The sequence below is a fragment of the Anomaloglossus baeobatrachus genome, chromosome 7 (genome assembly GCF_048569485.1).
Source record: "Anomaloglossus baeobatrachus isolate aAnoBae1 chromosome 7, aAnoBae1.hap1, whole genome shotgun sequence".
Lineage (NCBI taxonomy): Eukaryota > Metazoa > Chordata > Amphibia > Anura > Aromobatidae > Anomaloglossus > Anomaloglossus baeobatrachus.
In genome coordinates this window covers 122446701-122466590 of record NC_134359.1, presented here as the reverse complement: position 1 = coordinate 122466590, position 19890 = coordinate 122446701, and the positions used below count along the sequence as shown (strand labels likewise).

The following is a 19890-nucleotide window of genomic DNA, read 5'->3' as shown; positions in this document are numbered from 1 at the left end:
ATATGGCCTGGTTGTGAAAGTGAAAATAGGCTGGGCGGTGCAGTGGTTAAAAACTACAGCCCATACAAAAAGCAAGCAGTCAAACAGCCAAAAACCAAAAATTGATTGTGCCTCAGTGCAAAAAAAGTTTAAAGGTTCTGCAACTGTTTTACAAGTCCAATTTAACAACAATAAGTGCCACATATGTTATAGCATCTGTACAAGCAGCACAAAGTGGTGACAGACTATATCAGAAAGCAGTCAAACTGGAGTGTGGGCTTCTTCGAGATCCACCATTGGCAACTGATGAGGGACGCGTGTCACCTACTCAAGCCCTCCAAAGAGTCTACAAATTCTATCGATAGGGACAACCGTGGAAACATCTATGTAATCCTGCTCATATTTATTTTTGGGGAAAAAAAATAAAAAAAATCGCCAGAATGCAGGAGGGGATGGATGAAGACAACAACTTGAACATGTTCACAGCTATTTTGTGTCTATTGGGGATCCTCAAAGTCTATGTTATGGGGACATTAAGATGGCATAGAAAGGTGACAAGGCTGACAGTGTGAAAATGACACAATGCCACAACCTCACAGAAATATCTGAAGCGGTCATTCTCTGGTTGGGAGTCCTGTGGCCAGTCCATGCATTGCCGTCTGAGATCAGATGTGTGAATGAACCCTTAGCAGCACTTTTCTAGTTCCTCTTTTGCTTTGGTGAGAGGTTGGTATGTATAACAAGAGGCAAAACCTGACCTTACCCTGCAGGCAATAGTTTTGCAGTTTTGCTTGGGGGGGGGGGGGGGGGGATGGGGGTAAATGAAGGCAGGTCACTAAACCAGAGTGACCTGTAAGTTGAAGAGAGGGTGGGTTCGGAATAACATGTGCAATGTCCAGCCCCTCTGCACTCGCAAGGCATTAGCACACAATTTCAACACTGGATTCCTCTAAGGCTAGGTTCACAAGAATGTATTAATCAGTCCAATTTTCATGCAGAAAAGTGGGCCAATTTTTTCTTCTCACTTGTCATCCATACGCAATCCTTTTTTCTTTACCCAGCATCTAATAATCATTTACAGATTCATATGCTACAGAATTGTAATGTATCCAAAATAATCCGCTGCAATACTGTCACATCTGATTTTGTTCTTGCACCCCTAGACCTGAATGGGTGAATCTCATCCAATTTCACAGTAGGATTGCTATCCAATTACAAAAAATCAGCGGTTCTGTCGTCGCTCTTTACATTTAAAAATGTACGCTATTTACAATGATGCATAAATAAGGTGTTACTTTAGCTTTTCATGTATACTCTATACAAGGACAAAATTAAGTACATAAAAGGTTTTAGAGAAACTGCAAGACCCAGCATAAAAAAAAAAAAAAAATAGAAAAAAAACAAAAAAACAAAACGCAGTCAAGGATAATTTTGCCATGTTTGGTGTAAGCAAACAATAATGAAAAATGTGTGTATTATAAGATATCGAATGTTAGTTCAGAGAAACTCAGTTTAATGGGAGTCTGTCATCCTCAGATCTGAAACTGAACTATTTAACCCTTCATACAAGGGGCTTAACCGTACGTCAGTGTGTACCCACTCTCATTCCATCTCAAGCACTTGTGTTTATCGACTGCGTGCTGCACATAGGATAACACAGCAGCGCGTGGCCGTTATGAGAGTGTACCCACACTGACAAGGATTATCCTTACTGCTCCCGATTAGAGTTGGTGAACTCACAGACGTACGGGTTTGGCAGGTCCGGACAACCTACTACTAATAATTAAAAAAAAAAAAAAAGCGCCCAGTTCAGGACCGGACTTAAAGCCAAATGCCGAAACTCATACAAGTCTATGGAGACCTGAACTTGTGTGCTGTAAAATTGTGCTAGTAGAGCTAGGGGGGAGCTGTAAAGCAGATGAATTATACTTACCGAGCTTATGCGCGACTGTCACATTTCCGGGTCCGCTCATTAGCTCGCATGCATGCATTTTGATACATTTCTTGCCAGAAGTTGCAGATTTGGTGCAGAAATGCCTGTACCTAAATACTCAATGTGCACACAATTACCTAATCTTGCAATCCGCCATGGAGTTCAATGACTTCACCTGAGGTGAGTTTACTGAGTTTAATGAGTTCACCTTAGGTTCACCTCAAGCCACAGCTGGAGTACAGCGGCAACCTCAGGTGAACTCAGTGACGTCACCGCTCTCAGCGGCTCCGTCAGTGTGTCCCCTGATGGTGGAGTAAGCGGTAACGTTTTACGAATGAAACCAAACCCTGCGACCTCAGGATGCAGCAGAGCCAGGATCATTGTGGGGTCTCGTGTGGATTATTTCAGACTTGTTAGGGGTGTTTTGAGGGTTAATAAATTGGAGAAAGTATTTATTTTAAATAAAAAGGATTTTTCTGCATGTTTTGTGTTTATTTCTTTTTACTTACAGGGTTAGTAATGGCGGGAGGGGTCTCAAAGGCTTGGATGACAGTTGGTATTTTTTGACAAATCACAACTGTCATTAACCTCTTATATTACCCAGGCTGCTGCTTTACCAGGGCAATTGGGATGAGCTGGCTAAAGTGCCGGAATTGTGGCATCTAATGGATGTGACAATTCTGGAGTGACTGCAATTTTTAGGCCAGTGAGGCCTAATAACCATGGGCCTCCCCACCTGAGAATACCATCCCCCAGCTGTCCGTTTTATCTTGGCTGGGTATCAAAATTTGGGGGGACCGCACGACATTCATTTATTTTTTTTAAAAAAATTATATTATATTATAATTATATATATATATATATATATATATATATATATATATATATATTTAATTAATTAATTAAAACTAAAGCTGCATGGGGTACTTCGCATTTTGATACATAGCCAAGATAACGTACACAACTGTAAGCTGCAGTCTGTAGCCATCTGCTTTATCTGGGCTGGCAATCAAAGTAAGGAGCACTCTAACCATCTTTATCCAATTATTTATTTATACACTCCCCAACCAATCACAGTCTGACTGCAACCAATCAGACGCTGTCACAGAGGATGGGCGGGGGAAATCGTGAATATGCATGAGAGCTAATGAGCAGACCTGGAAGTGGTGTGACAGCCACGTGGAGAATGGTAAGTATAATTCTCCTGCTATAATCTCCATTTTGCTTCCTTTTAACTTTTTTTTTATTCTTATCCAGGTGGCCAAACACGAACAGTAACATGGACTTCCCTGAGAATTTGCGGGGAAAAAAAATAAAAAAAATAGAAGATAAAATGTTGCTGGAGCATTAAGTCTCATCATGACTAAGTAAAGGATAATCAAATAATTTCTAGAAAGAAGATTCAGCCAAGATCTCACCTGTGATATATGATTGATCGAGGACTCCATCCTCCTGAGCTGAGAAGCCTGAATATCCAGCATCTGAAGGACATTGTTGGCTAAGGTGTTGATGAGATAAGCCACACTAGCTAAGGACTGTGTTGTATAGGCTTTGGTTTCTTCTAGAGCTCTTTGCTTATCTGCAGACTAAATAAAGTACAAACAATACAAAAGTTAATTTCCGCATGAATCTGTTGCACAGGCCTCAATTATATTCAGTCACATTCATTATACATTATATTCAGTCACATTCATTCATTCCATCTTTAAACTTTTAAATCATCCTAAGAAGCCATATAATGCAAGCTTCAGATTGGTGTATTTCACGGCCTGTATACAATTCATGATTTGACCTCGATCTCCCAATCTGAACGTACAGCCTCTATATGCCCATGAGCTGCTCTGAGGCTGGCCTGGATAGCTGGATCCGACCAGCACACCTTCAATCCTGCAGAGACAAAGCTACCTCTGCTAGCAGCACAGGACAGAGCACAGTTCAGACCAGCAGTGCCAACATCCACTGATCCTGTCAATCTTCAGGAGTGACAAATAGGAAGCTGAGAGGTCAGCGAGCAGTGCGCTGCTGACAACACAAAACGTGGCCAACAATAATAATAATTTAAGGGATTGCCCTTAATCTTCTGGATGCAGGGAGGTTCAGTCCTGCTGTGTTTCTCCCATGTTGCAGAGGCAGAGCTGCCTCTACTACCAGGTAGTAAGCACATAGCCCACACCAGAGGTGAGATCATTCAACTAAGCCGAACTGTCAATCTTCAGAAGAGAACTGCCCTCATCAAAGCAGGAAGCCGGGGGCTCATGACCATTCATCTTGAGACAACCCATATAATAGGAAAGTTATTTAGCCCATAGGCCAACATGAACAAAAACCTGCAACACTACTGTTAGCAGCATATTGTTAATTTAGAGCAGGACTGGGCAAAGGGCTGAAAGCAGTGGATTGCAGGCTGCACCATGCCCTCCCTTGCCATCGCCGCTTGCTTTCTGATGACAAGAGCTATTTGCATACTCAGGATGCAGACAGCACTGAACAGATTGGTGGAGAACGGTGCCACTGGCTCTGTCTTCCACCAATCAGCGTGAAGCACAGCAGGCACAATGTCACATCGCGTGTGTGATGTGCGGAGCGTCAGTGCACAGAGGCTGGAGCAGACCGCCAGCTGGAATTGGAGCAGGGTGAGTACGCAGGGTTTTATTTTTTTCATGTGTATCGGATGTTTGTATGTTTGTAGCAGGCTATGTGGGGGCTCAGAAATATATATAGGAGGCTATGTGAGGATCAAACAATATAGGAGGCTATGTGGAGGCTAATGCATTACATAGGAAGCTAAGAGGGGCTCATGTATGAGGTAATATGGGGCTCAAAGTATATAGGAGGCCATGTTGGGGTTCAAGCTTTATATATGTGGCTAAGAGGTGCTCATAATGTATCTAGGAGGCAATGTGGGGCTAATGCTGTATTTAGGAGGCTATATTATGGTGCTCGTGCTGTATTTAGGAGGCTATGTGGGGCTCATGCTGTATTTAGGAGGCTATGTGGGGCTCATGCTGTATTTAGGAGGCTATATTATGGGGCTCATGCTGTATTTAGGAGGCTATATTATGGGGCTCATGCTGTATTTAGGCTATATTATGGGGCTCATGCTGTATTTAGAAGGCTATGTGGGGCTAATGTATTTAGGAGGCTATGTGGGGCTAATGCTGTATTTAGGAGGCTATATTATGGGGCTCATGCTGTATTTAGGAGGCTATGTGGGGGCTCATGCTGTATTTAGGAGGCTATGTGGGGGCTCATGCTGTATTTAGGAGGCTATGTGGGGGCTCATGCTGTATTTAGGAGGCTATGTGGGGGCTCATGCTGTATTTAGGAGGCTATGTGGGGGCTCATGCTGTATTTAGGAGGCTATGTGGGGCTCATGCTGTATTTAGGAGGCTATGTGGTGCTTAAGCTGTATTTAGGAGGCTATGGGGGGCTAATGCTGTATTTAGGAGGCTATATTATGGGGCTCATGCTGTATTTAGGAGGCTATGTGTGGGCTCATGCTGTATTTAGGAGGCTATGTGGGGCTCATGCTGTATTTAGGAGGCTATGTGGGGCTCATGCTGTATTTAGGCTATATTATGGGGCTCATGCTGTATTTAGGAGGCTATTATGGGGCTCATGCTGTATTTAGGAGGCTATTATGGGGCTCATGCTGTATTTAGGAGGCTATGTGGGGGCTCATGCTGTATTTAGGAGGCTATGTGGGGGCTCATGCTGTATTTAGGAGGCTATGTGGGGGCTCATGCTGTATTTAGGAGGCTATGTGGGGGCTCATGCTGTATTTAGGAGGCTATGTGGGGGCTCATGCTGTATTTAGGAGGCTATGTGGGGGCTCATGCTGTATTTAGGAGGCTATGTGGGGGCTCATGCTGTATTTAGGAGGCTATGTGGGGGCTCATGCTGTATTTAGGAGGCTATGTGGGGGCTCATGCTGTATTTAGGAGGCTATGTGGGGGCTCATGCTGTATTTAGGAGGCTATGTGGGGGCTCATGCTGTATTTAGGAGGCTATGTGGGGGCTCATGCTGTATTTAGGAGGCTATGTGGGGGCTCATGCTGTATTTAGGAGGCTATGTGGGGGCTCATGCTGTATTTAGGAGGCTATGTGGGGGCTCATGCTGTATTTAGGAGGCTATGTGGGGGCTCATGCTGTATTTAGGAGGCTATGTGGGGGCTCATGCTGTATTTAGGAGGCTATGTGGGGGCTCATGCTGTATTTAGGAGGCTATGTGGGGGCTCATGCTGTATTTAGGAGGCTATGTGGGGCTCATGCTGTATTCAGGAGGCTATGTGGGGCTCATGCTGTATTCAGGAGGCTATGTGGTGCTTAAGCTGTATTTAGGAGGCTATATTATGGGGCTCATGCTGTATTTAGGAGGCTATATTATGGGGCTCATGCTGTATTTAGGAGGCTATATGGGGCATCATACTATATGAGGCTATGTGAGCCTCAATGTATACATGAGGCTATGTGGGTGCTCACACTGAATATAGGACGCCAACTGTGGGCTCACACTGTATACAGATGGGCTATGTGTGAGCTCAAACTGTATATAGAAGGGCTACATGAGGGCTCACACTATATATAGAGGGGCTATGTGGAGGTTCACACTGTATATAGAGAGGCTATGTGGGGACTCACACTATATAAAGACAGACTATGTGGGGCTAACACTGTATATTGAGAGGCTATGTAGGGCTTAAAGTGTATAAAGAGAGACTATGTGGGGGCTCACACTATATATAGGAGGCTATGTGGGAGTTCACACTGTATATAGAGAAGCTATGTGGGAGTTCACACTGTATATAGAGAGGCTATGTGGGAGTTCACACTGTATGTAGAGGCTATGTGGGGGTTCATACTGTATATAGAGAAGCAAAATCACATGGCAGATATAAAAAATGACAAGATACAAAGCATTAACATATCAGTTTGCAAAATTCACTGCCAGGTGAAACCAGAGAGCAATAGCTGGTGTCCAAAATAGAAATAGATTAAACAGCACGCTACACATATACATGTATCCGGGCACCGGCACCTACCAGCGGCTGTATGGATTACCAAAGGATCACCAGTAATTTGCTTTAAAATGCCAGTAGTGCAGAATCAAAGACCAAAACAGTCCCCCCTAAAGCAGGTTACGCGCGTTTCACGTATTTGTGGTATTAACGCTTCATCAGACCAAGGAGGGGTGAAGGACTCATTGATTTCTAGGACCTTTTAAGAGAAACATGTGATAAAGCACGTGGGGAAAAGTACCCAATAGGTGAGGACCTTTCGGCGCATGCGCGGTCGCCGCCAATCACCCCCTCCTTTTGTCAGAGTGGTGGTTTCCATCTCTGTATTTTTATCATTAATGGGGGTATTATAATCATTATACCCTTGTTTTTAACCTTTTTTATTTTTGCTGCATGTTTTTTATGCTATTTGTGCCTTTTTGTCTGCAGCCTTCTCTCTTGTTTCCTTGGGACCTGTCTCCATCTCCTGACTGCCTGAGCACATCGTTCGCCGGGACGGAATTAATGGGAAGATGCCGTCTATGATGGATCCGGAAAAAGACTTGGACTTAGGATGGGGGTTTACTATTGCCATTCATGCATTACCGTTTGTTCCTGATGTGCCCCTGTGCTTTCTATTGTCCATGTGCTGCTGCCGATCGGGAGTTTACACTGTGCACTCTATGTCCCAGTGGGTGTTGTGTGCGCATGCCCGGTCTCCGCTCTCTCCCTGACATGCTTGGCGGCGTCTGAGGGGCGGGTGGGTGCTGGCGAGGGGGCGTTTCTCATCCCCCTCCCCTGCACTCTCCGGCCTGACGCCGCTCGCATCTGCTGGGGTGATTGGCGGCGACCGCACATGCGCCGAAAGGTCCTCACCTATTGGGTACTTTTCCCCACGTGCTTTATCACATGTTTCTCTTAAAAGGTCCTAGAAATCAATGAGTCCTTCACCCCTCCTTGGTCTGATGAAGCGTTAATACCACAAATACGTGAAACGCGCGTAACCTGCTTTAGGGGGGACTGTTTTGGTCTTTGATTCTGCACTACTGGCATTTTAAAGCAAATTACTGGTGATCCTTTGGTAATCCATACAGCCGCTGGTAGGTGCCGGTGCCCGGATACATATATATGTCTAGCGTGCTGTTTAATCTATTTCTATTTTGGACACCAGCTATTGCTCTCTGGTTTCACCTGGCAGTGAATTTTGCAAACTGATATGTTAATGCTTTGTATCTTGTCATTTTTTATATCTGCCATGTGATTTTGCTGACTGTATTTGTGCTCAGTGCCTTATAGTGCTCTCTGCCTCTTTGCACTTTTTGCATATTGTTGTGCTGCATCTGATTTTAGGTGTATTAATAAATTTTGATATGTTTTTTGCAATATAACCACGTTTGTTCTCCTGTTTGTTTAACATTTCTTTAGTGGTTTGCATGTTTTGCATAGATAGAGGCCCATACAGGACACTCTATATACTTTGCATTTAGACTACTTAGTCATGTTACACTCTCCATTTAATGTGTATATAAACTCCTCATGGATATTTTAGTCTTTCTATCTGTATATAGAGAAGCTATGTGGGAGTTCACACTGTATATATAGAGGCTATGTGAGAGCTCACACTGTATATAGAGAGGCTATGTGGAGGTCTCATACTGTATATACAGGTTATGTGGGGGCTCATACTGCATATAGGGGATTGTGTGAAGGGGCTCAAACTATATGTAGTGCGTTGTGTGGGGGTCTACTGTATATAGGGGGTTGTGTGGCGGCTCACTGTATATAGGGAGCTTTGTGGGGGCTTACACTTTATATAGAGGGTTATGTGGAGGGCTCATACTGTATGTAGGCAGTTATATGAGGGTTCATGTTGTATATAAGGGGGGCTGTGCGTGACCTCATACTGTGTATAGTGGAATGTCAGCATACTTAACTTTGCTCAATCATAAGTACGGTAATACAATTATCCGTACAAAATATATGTTAATATTAATATTGAGCATAATTAATTTCAGACTATTGGTTCGGCCTCCACACCAGTCACGGTCTCTCATGTGGCCTATTGGAAAAATTAATTTGCCACCCCTGATCTAGATATATAAGGGACTTACAGAAGTGCTGACAGGCGCTGACATTTTGCTATGATACCAAGTGTCATATGGAAAAGATATGCACAATTCACTTTGAATGGCACCAGTTTCATCTGTAAAACGTTTTGGGCACAAAAAAAAAAAAAAAGCTGCGAGAAGTTTGTATTTTCTCCCGATGTTGGTTTCCTTGGGAAACTCCAGTTACCTTGCACACTCCAAAGACAAAGTGATAACGACTATGGCTAGTTTCACACTTGCGTTGGACGGCTTCCGTAGCATTGCGTTGTGTTATGGATGCAACGGATGCGTTGCATATAGTGGCACAACGGATGCTACGGATCGTACAAAACAACGGAAAGCTATTTTATTTTTTTTTTTATTCTTTACAGTTTTACCGGCAGCAGACTATTGTGGACGATCAGCTGATCGCTCTCAATAGCCGGCGGCCGGTGGCTCAGCTGAGCGCTGTCACTTGCCGGCGGCCAGGCATGCCGGCGGGCGAGCCCTCAGCTGAGCGCTGTTACTTGCCGGCGGCCGAGCATGCCGGAGGGCGAGCGCTCAGCTGAACGTTCGGCCACCGCGTGACAAAATAAAGTTTTTGATTTAAAAAAATCAAAGCAAGCGGAAAAAAGAAAAAAAAAAAAGAAGAGCATGCGCAGTGAAATCCTGAGGATTCCACTGCTCAAAACAACGTTACATGCTGCGTTCCTCCCGCTGGGCGGAAGCAACGGAGCGTCGCCCAGCGGAAGCAACGCAGGTCCTTTTGGCACAATCCGTCACCCATACAAGTCTATGGGAAACAGCGGAATCCGTTAACGGATTCCGCAGTTTTCCAAAAGGGCGGATTGTAACGGAAGGAAAACAACGCAAGTGTGAAAGTACCCTTAGTCTAATTGGCATATGGGGACTGTGATGATAATGTCTGCAAAGTGCTAAGGAATATGATGGTGCTATAAAAGCAAAAGCATAATAAGAATGTGTATATACACAGCACGATATAGATCTAGCTAGACATTCTGCAGTTCATACATAGGACCTACATAAATATAGGACCAGTTAGCTTTTCTAAACACAGCCTGCATGATATGTGGCCCTAACATTCTGAGCATACTTCTCACAGGACTATGATCCTATTCATTTCAGGGTTTTCTTTGCCAAGACTGACATACTTTCATGTGGCAATAACAAGCAAGGTCAGTGATTCCCTAAGGATACTGAAATTTCTTTTGAAGAACAGTGGTCGACAAATTATTGTTCACAATTAGAGATGAGCGAACCCATGGAAGTTCGGTCCGGGGGGTGGGGGGGGCCTCAGTCGGACTTTTGATAAGGCTGGGGCCACACGGGGATTACTGCAATCCCCTCACATGACACTGGGCTCACGCTGGCAGTACAGCAGAGCCGAGTGTCATGCGAGTGTCCCTGCGACTGAGGTCCGATCGTGCAAGCGGACCTCAGCTGCGGGGGGCGGGCCAGCACTGAGGAGGGGAGGGAGGGATTTATCTCCCTCTTTCCTCCGTAGCCGGCTATTGCCATTCTCGCTCTGCACTGGTGTACCGCGAGTGCAGTGCGATTTTTCTCTCACCCCATAGAATTGAATGGGTGTGAGAGAAAACAGGATCGCATTACAGCCGCAGCATGTTGCGATTGTTTTCTCTGTCTGATTAGGGCTGAGAAAATACTCGCTCATGGGAGCTCGCACATAGGCTAATACTGGTCCGAGTGGAATGCGATTTTTTTATCGCACTCCACTCGCACCGATTTTCATGCCGTGTGGCTTAGGCCTAAAGATCAGTTCAGGAGCCAGACTTAACCTGAACCTCAATGGAAGTCACTCATTGGGCAGTTCGGGTCTCCGCTCACATGCAGCCAGCTATAAAAACACTTCCGGGGTAGGTAGGGTGGGTGGGGTTTTTCCATTATCATTTTTTATTTTTGGGGGGCTTCACCAACCCACCCACCCATATCTAAATCTAATTGAATGGCAACATCTGATTACTCAGTATTCTGTTGGAAATGATCACTCAGTGCGTGGTCTTATTTTAGCAGCCAAGGGTATGTTTTAAACAACTTAATTTTTCTTCCACTGCTTTTTGCGTTGTTACTGGGATTTTTATCTTTCACATTGTCTTTGCAGAAATTACCCATAATCTGCTAGAAAATCATTGGTTAAGACAAGTATTAATTCACGTAGAGAGTTATTTTAAAAAGTTCACAAAACTCTTTATGCCGGCAAGTGCTACTTATTATTATGCACCTATATCTCCTCCAGTTAACCCCTCACTAGAGATGAGTATGAAAATATTCAGGTTCGTGATACTAGTAACGAGTACTTTGTAATACTCGTGTATTTGTTCTGTATAGCAAGTACAATGCAAGTCAATGGGAAATGCAAGTAATTTTCTGCTGATTGGGAAATGTGAGCAATTTTCTGCTGGAGCCAAGCAGAAAATGAATTGCACATCCCATTGACTTGCATTGTACTCGCTATTCGGAACGAGTACGTGAGTATTACAAAGTACTTGTTACGAGTATCGCGAACACAAATATTTCAATACTTGCTCAACTCTATCCCCGACCTTTACAGATTTTAACCCCATTTTTATTTCAGTATTTTCGCTTTGCCAATCGTCTGGTCTCCTCCCATCATTTAATTTTCATCTAGTGCGTGCGCAGAAGCAACCAGAATCCTGAAATGGGAGCTGGGGGATATAAAAAGGCCTGTCAACTAAAGGTATGATTGCATTCAGCACCCTAGCACCAGTATGGCACTGGCTTTACCTATATATGAAAGTTCGGATGGTTGGCTGAGCCTAACTTGCAGTTTCCAAACTGCGTGATGAGAATTAAACACATTTATATATTCACTTATATGCAAACATCTGGATATGGGTGTGCAAAAAATCTGGAAACAGAAAAAAAAAAAGTTGGGAACAGCCATAGAGTTTGATACAGTATAAAGTACAGTATTTTTATTTCGTGTTCTGTTTTTTCGATTTTTTGTTTCTCTTTTTACCAGAGATAACTGGATCCCTATGAAGAGGCCACATCAGTGTGACAGGGAGATTCGACCAATATCAAAAGAAAATATCTTCAGTTCAAAACATAAAAAGCCCTAACATACGAAGAGTTTCTGCTCATACAAGAATAGTTACATATGCACTTGTGAGTCACTGTGTTTTTGAGTTCTAGGCTTGGGTACACGGCTAGCCCGGCTGATTCATACTGCGCTTTAATATTTATGGCTTGACTACACTTGCAAAACCACTTTTCTGTAATCTAATTAAAATTAAAAAAAAAAAACAAAAAAAAAAACCACTAGTGCCAATCCCATTCTGACTGATCCGATGTTTCTTTCCTTCTAGCAATTACTTTATGCATTTGTGACCACATTATACATACTAGTAATTGCAGCGGTGAAACAGTCGCAAGCACTAGTACAATCGAGTTTGGCCTACATGAAGCATGTTTAAGTTGACACCATTCGACTGTGTTCACACCATCAGATTTTTAGATGCAGTATTTAATAAAAAGCAAAAAAAAATCTCAAGATTTCTCTCAGTTGTCTACCGTTTAGCATTTATTTTTGACTCCAACCTAAAAACTTACTTACAGGCTAGTTTCCATCTCATTATTGGTACACCTCTACCGTATAGCACAATATAGCCGTACAGTAGCACACACGCTATTGACCATACAGTTGAAGAAACATGGATTAAAGAAAAAAAAAAACACGCTGATACCATTGCAAAAAATATGATTTTGGCTACCGAAAGGTACATAGAGGCCCACGGCTTCATGCAGTATACCGCCCTAGTAGCGATCCTGGGAGACATGGCAAATATGACACAAAACAATCTTATTACAATGTACAAATATATGAGCGGACAGTACAGAGATCTTTTAATGATCTTTTTACAGCTAGGTCTGCAATGGGGACAAGGGGGCATCCGCTACGGTTAGAGGAAAGGAGGTTTAATCATAATCACAGATGCAGATTCTTTACTGTAAGAGCAGTGAGACTATGGAACTATCACAATGTTGTAATGGTGATTCACTGTTAAATTTGAGAGGCTTGGATGCTTTTCTTCAAAAATATAATAATACTGGTTATGTGCACTAGATTCTGTGATTGGATGTTGATCCGGGGAGCTAGTCTGATTGCCTTAAGTGGAGTTGGGAAGGATTTTTTTCCCTAATGTGGAGCTTAGTGTGTCGCATGGGTTTTTTTGCCTTTCATTGGATCAACAAATTAGGTTAGGTGATTGGTTGAACTATATGGACGTAAGTCTACCTTCAACCTTAAACACTATGAAACTATGAAATGAGATGTGAACACAACCTTGCTTTTGAACCCCTTCACCCCAGATCCTGTTTTCACCTTCACAGCTGGGTCATTTTTTTTTTATTTTTTTCAATTCTGACCAGTGTCAATTGATGTGATTCTGAGTCTGTTTTTTTTTTTGTCACATATTGTACTTCATGATAGTGGTACATTTAGGATGATATTTTTGCTTTTATTTGTAAAAAAATTGAAAAGTTGACAAAAAGTTTAAAAAATTAAAATATGGAAAATTGTATGACCTTAAACTAGAGTTACCGTATGTTTCGGACTATAAGACGCACTTTTTTTCCCCAAAATGTTGGGGGAAAGTTGGGGGTGCGTCTTATAGTCTGAATATAGGGCTGCGGCCGGGAATGAGGGTGCTGCGGTGTAGCGGGCCATCGGGGACACGAGCAGGCTGTACCCACGCCTGCCTTGACCACGTGGGCCCGCTCATTACATATGCACGCCCATCCTCCCGCCCATCATCTCTCAGCGCTGAAGCCGGCGCTGACAGGTGGACGGGATGATGGGCGGGGGGTGCGCGCATAATTAACAGCCGGCCGTGATCTCCCCTGGAAGCTATAGCCTGGAGTGATCATGTGCGGCTGTATTCACTGCCCCCCCATGCATCATTATCAGCGCGGGGGGCAGTGAATAAGTACGGTACACTCACCGGCCACTTCCATGCAGCATCGCCATCTCCTCCAATCTGCCGGTCAGCTGATCTGTGTAGAGAGCAGTGAGCACAGCGATGACGTCATTGCTGTGCGCACCGCTAGTCTCCACGTAAGTCAGCTGACAGGCAGATTGGAGGAGATGGCAATTCTGCATGGAAGTGGCCGGTGCCGGCTCCACACTCCAGCGGCGCTGCTGCCATCACAAACAGGGGGAGGAGCGATGCTGCATGGAGCAAGGAAAGGGGAGTATAAACGTTTGGTTTTTCTGTGATACAGGATACATGCCATATAGCAGGATGAGGGTATATAGCAGCATGGGGCTATATAGCAGGATGGCAGTATATAGCAGGATGGGGGTATATGGCAGGATGGGGCCATATGCCAGGATGGGGGTATATACCAGGATGGGGTACCTTAGCAGAGAATTTAGGGACATTACCCCCATAACAGTGTCAGCAGCAGATCCTCGCCCCATAACAGTATGTCATGACATTTTTTGCTTAAAATTTTATTTTCCTCCTCTAAAACCAGGGTGCGTCTTATGGTCCGGTGCATCTTATAGTCCGAAAAATACGGTATGTCACACAAAATCATTAACAACCTTTCGCACATCTCCACTTTACATCAGCACAATTTTTGAAACATTTTCTTTCGTTAGAAAGTTAGAAGGGCTTTCAGCAATTTCTCACTTTTCCAACAAAAGTTACAGAAAAACATTTTTTAGAGAACATATCTCATCTGAAATGACAGATCTATAACACAGAAAGTACCCAAGACTGACACCATAATAAAAATTGCACCCCTCAAAGAGCTCAAAATTACTTTCAAGAAGTTTATTAACCCTTCAGGTGCTTCACAGGAACTAAAGTAATGTGGACGGAAAAAATGAAAAATTTACTTTTCTCAGAAAAATGTTGCTTTGCCCCAAATTTTCCATTTGCACATGAGTAACAGGAGACATGCGAGACACAATTTGATGTACAAATTCTCCTGAGAACGGAGATACCCTATATGTGGTGGAAAACTACTGTTTGAACGCATGGCAGGGCTTAGAAGGGAAGGAGCACTATTTGGCTTTTGAAACGCAAAATTGTCTGCAATCGCTATCAGACGCCATGTCGCGTTTAGAGATCCTCTGATGTACCTAAACAGTGGAGCTTCCCCACAAGTGACCCCATTTTGGAAACCAGACCCCTCAGCAATTTATCTATATGGTTGGTGAGCACCTTGAGCCCCCAGGTGCATTACAAAATTTTATAATGATGAGCTGTGAAAATAAAAAAAAAAAATACTTTTTACACAAACATATTGCTTTTGCGCCAAATTTTTCATTTTCACAACAGAAATAGGAGAAAATTGGCCATACAATTTGTTTTGCAATTTCCCTTGCGCACACAGAGACCCCATAAATGGTCAAAAACTACTACTTTTGAAGCACAGTACAAAGCTCAGAAGGGAAGGCGTGCCACATGGGAGTTCAGATTTAGCTGGAATAGTTTGGTAGTGCCATGTTGCATTACCAAAGCCCCTGATATGCCAGAAAAGAGCCCTCCACAAGTGAACCCATTTCACAAACTACACCCCTAAATGAACTCATCTAGGGGTGCAGTGAACACATTAATACCAAAGGTGTATCACTGAATTTTATATCATTGGGCAGTGAAGAAAAAATAATTGCATTTTTGCACTAAAATGTTGTTTTAGCCCCAATATTTACATTTTTATATGGACTAATAAAAAAAAATGGACCATACAGTTTGTTGTGTCATTTTTCCTGAGTGCGCCAATATCATCTATGTAATGGAGAACTACTTTGAGGTACAGTGCAAAGCTGAGAAGGGAGGCACCATAATGGGAGCGCCATAATGGACTTCAGATGTTGCTGGAATGGTTTGCAGCTGCCTTGTTACATTGGCAGAGCCCCGGAGGTGCCAGAAGAGAAGAAATCCCCCACAAGTGACCACATTTTACAAACTGCACCATTCAATGAATTCATCCAGGGGTGCAGTGACGCAACAGGTATGTCACAAAATGTTATTTTTTTTGACCGCCTAATAGTATAACAACATTTTTATCACTAAAATGTTGTATTTACTCTAGATTTCTAATTTTCACAAGAGGAATAAGTAAAAAAGGGCCCCATAATGTGTTACACAATTTCTCCTCAACATGGCAATACCCCACATGTGACTTTTTGGCCACAGCACTGATTTTCCTAAAATAGTTTGCGGATTACATTTGCAGAGCCCCTAAGTGCCAGATTAGCAGAAACCCCCATAAATGACCACATTTTGGAAATTACACCCATCAGGGAATTTATCTATGGGTGTAGTGACCATCTATTGAGGCAAACGCAGTGAATGTTGCATAATTAAAAATTGCAAATAAGACGTTGCCGTGCCCAGTACATTGTAGTCCCCTTTCATTGTGCCCAACTTCTGCTTTTGGAGACATACAACCCATCAACTAAGCCAGTTTCCTCACTATAACAATGGTTTGGGAATATTGTGGGCTCAGAAGGGAGGGGCGGTGGTATTTCGATTTGAGATGGCATATTTTGCTGGGGAATGGGTTGTGGGGGAGCCATAGCGCTTGTACAAAGCCTTTTTCCTACCAGTAATGTACTATATTTTATTAATAGATTAAGGACCTGAGTGGGGATTTGTTTTTTTGTGGGTTGAATTGAATACTATTGGTGGCAAATTGGGGTACAGAACAATTTGGACCAGTTTACATTTATCCTGAGCAATTACATTAGGGTTCCCATCTACATCTACAAAATACGTGCTTCAGGTGAAATCCCTGAAGAATCCATTCACTAATGAGGCAGCAAAGTTACTCCAGACTCTGTTTGGCCTCTGTTCAGCAGTGCACTTTTCAAAGGTGCACAAAACTGTTGTTGAAAACACTTTTGTGCACACCTAAAAAGATAAGTAAAAAAGATGGACACCGTTAGACCAAAGGCCATACAGGAGTTTAAACAGATTACCTCTGCCTCATTACACGTTGGGAATTTTGTCTGAATCATGTTTTTCAGAGATATACATGGAAACCTCTATATACTGTAAGTGCTCAGCGTAGAGTGCAGGATATATGTGAGCTGAGCCTTACTGTGATCTTTGGGAGGCAGAATGATAAAATTAACAGAAGTTGAAGAATTGGCTTTATTACTATTTTTTACGCAGTTCATTGTGCGGTGTAAGTGATAGGGCAGCTTTATTTCTCAGGTGAATACGATTACAGCTATATCAAATTTATATAGGGTTTTTTAGGTTTGGCTATAGGGATGAGGAAATCTGTGGAAGTTCAGATTCCCCTGGCCTTTAGTTAAAAGATGAGATCTGGACTTGACCTCTGATCCCACATAAGTCAATGGGGACCCAAACTTTCATGCTGAAAATGACCGTAATAAGGGATAGGAGCTGCAAAAGAAAGCAAAAATGGGGGCAATTACTCTGCAAATAAATTTGGATAGTGAGTTAAATAAAAAAAAGTGACGAGGGGTTCACCCTATTTTTTGATAACAGCGCAGTTAAAGCAAAAAGCTGGGTTCTGGCATTATCAGGCTGGGAAGGCCTACGGTTATTTGGACCTTCCCAGACTAAAAATACAGTCATATGAAAAAGTTTGGGCACCCCTATTAATGTTAACCTTTTTTCTTTATAACAATTTGAGTTTTTGCAACAGCTATTTCAGTTTCATATATCTAATAACTGATGGACTGAGTAATATTTCTGGATTGACATGAGGTTTATTGTACTAACAAAAAATGTGCAATCCGCATTTAAACAAAATTTGACCGATTCAAAAGTATGGGCACCCTTATCAATTTCTTGATTTGAACACTCCTAACTACTTTTTACTGACTTACTAAACCACTAAATTGGTTTTGTAAACTCATTGAGCTTTGAACTTCATAGGCAGGTGTATCTAATCATGAGAAAAGGTATTTAAGGTGGCCACTTGCAAGTTGTTCTCCTATTTGAATCTCCTATGAAGTGTGGCATCATGGGCTCCTCAAAACAGCTCTCAAATGATCTGAAAACAAAGATTATTCAACATAGTTGTTCAGGGGAAGGATACAAAAATTTGTCTCAGAGATTTAAACTGTCAGTTTCCACTGTGAGGAACATAGTAAGCAAATGGAAGAACACAGGTACAGTTCTTGTTAAGCCCAGAAGTGGCAAGCCAAGAAAAATATATCAGAAAGGCAGAGAAGAAGAATGGTGAGAACAGTCAAGGACAATCCACAGACCACCTCCAAAGACCTGCAGCATCATTTGCTGCAGATAGTGTCAATGTGCATCGGTCAACAATACAGCGCACGTTGCACAAGGAGAAGCTGTATGGGAGAGTGATGCGAAAGAAGCCGTTTCTGCAAGCACGCCACAGAGTTGCCTGAGGTATGCAAAAGCACATTTGGACAAGCCAGTTACATTTTGGAAGAAGGTCCTGTGGAGTGATGAAACAAAGATTGAGATGTTTGGTCATACAAAAAGGCGTTATGCATGGAGGCAAAAACACGGCATTCCAAGAAAAGCACTTGCTACCCACAGTAAAATTTGGTGGAGGTTCCATCATGCTTTGGGGCTGTGTGGCCAATGCCGGCACCAGGAATCTTGTTAAAGTTGAGGGTCGCATGGATTCAACTCAGTATCAGCAGATTCTTGACAATAATGTGCAAGAATCAGTGACGAAGTTGAAGTTATGCAGGGGATGGATATTTCAGCAAGACAATGATCCAAAACACCGCTCCAAATCTACTCAGGCATTCATGCAGAGGAACAATTACAATGTTCTGGAATGGCCATCCCAGTCCCCAGACCTGAATATCATTGAAAATTTGTGGGATGATTTGAAGCGTGCTGTCCATGCTCGGCAATCATCAAACATAACTGAACTGGAATTGTTTTGTAAACAGGAATGGTCAAATAAACCTTCATCCAGGATCCAGGAACTCATTAAAAGCTACAGGAAGTGACTAGAGGCTGTGATTTTTGCAAAAGGAGGATCTACAAAATATTAATGTCACTTTTATGTTGAGGTGCCCATACTTTTGCACCGGTCAAATTTAGTTTAAATGCGGATTGCACATTTTCTGTTAGTACAATAAACCTCATTTCAATCCAGAAATATTACTCAGTCCATCAGTTATTAGATATATGAAACTGAAATAGCTGCTTCAAAAACCCAAATTGTTATAAAGAAAAAAGGTTAACATTAATAGGGGTGCCCAAACTTTTTCATATGACTGTAGCAGCCCGCAAGCACCCCAGAAGTGGTGCATCCATTAGGTGTGCCAATCCTGGCGCTTTTCCTAGCTCTTCCCAATTGCCCTGGTGTGGAGGTAATTGGGGTAATACTGGGGTTAGTAATAGATAGGTGTCTCCAGACACCCTCATTACTACCCCGGTAAGTGTAGAGTTAAAAAAACACACAAAGTTTATTTGAATAATGACTCCCCCACACTCACTCACCCACCAATTAATTGTAAATAATGCTCGACATTCCAACATAATTCCAATGGCATAATGCCCCAAGACATCCATCAAATCCTATGGAGACTCCTAAGAACAAGACTCCATAGGTCACTTACAGTCAGCTGCAGACATGGAATTTCTCACACTCGTGAGAAATTCTTTAGGTACCGTTAACCACGAATGACCTATGACGCCTTGTTCCCAGAACAAAGCTTGATAGGATTCCATGGACGTCATGGGACATTAAACCACTGGATTATGTCAGAACTTAGAGGATTTTTGAATTAGCAGCAGCTTTCTGCAATGTAATATGAATATAGCATGCTGTAAGAGTTAAAACAAAAAAATTCAACTCTTCGCGTCCTCTTATAGTCTGTTTTTGTTTACCTGCAACATTAATTTAAGCT

The 19890-nt window shown here is 42.7% G+C and overlaps 1 protein-coding gene across 28 annotated transcripts in view; it reads right to left on the bottom strand.

The window, feature by feature from the left end:
* The window catches only part of ABI2 (abl interactor 2), a 178507-nt gene that overhangs the window by 112899 nt on the left and 45718 nt on the right, over positions 1 to 19890 (bottom strand). For all 28 annotated transcript variants that reach the window (XM_075317655.1, XM_075317656.1, XM_075317653.1 and 25 more), the window contains exon 2: positions 3331 to 3498. In XM_075317655.1, the coding sequence (XP_075173770.1) occupies positions 3331 to 3498 (168 nt within the window). The remainder of the gene's footprint in view (positions 1 to 3330; positions 3499 to 19890) is intronic.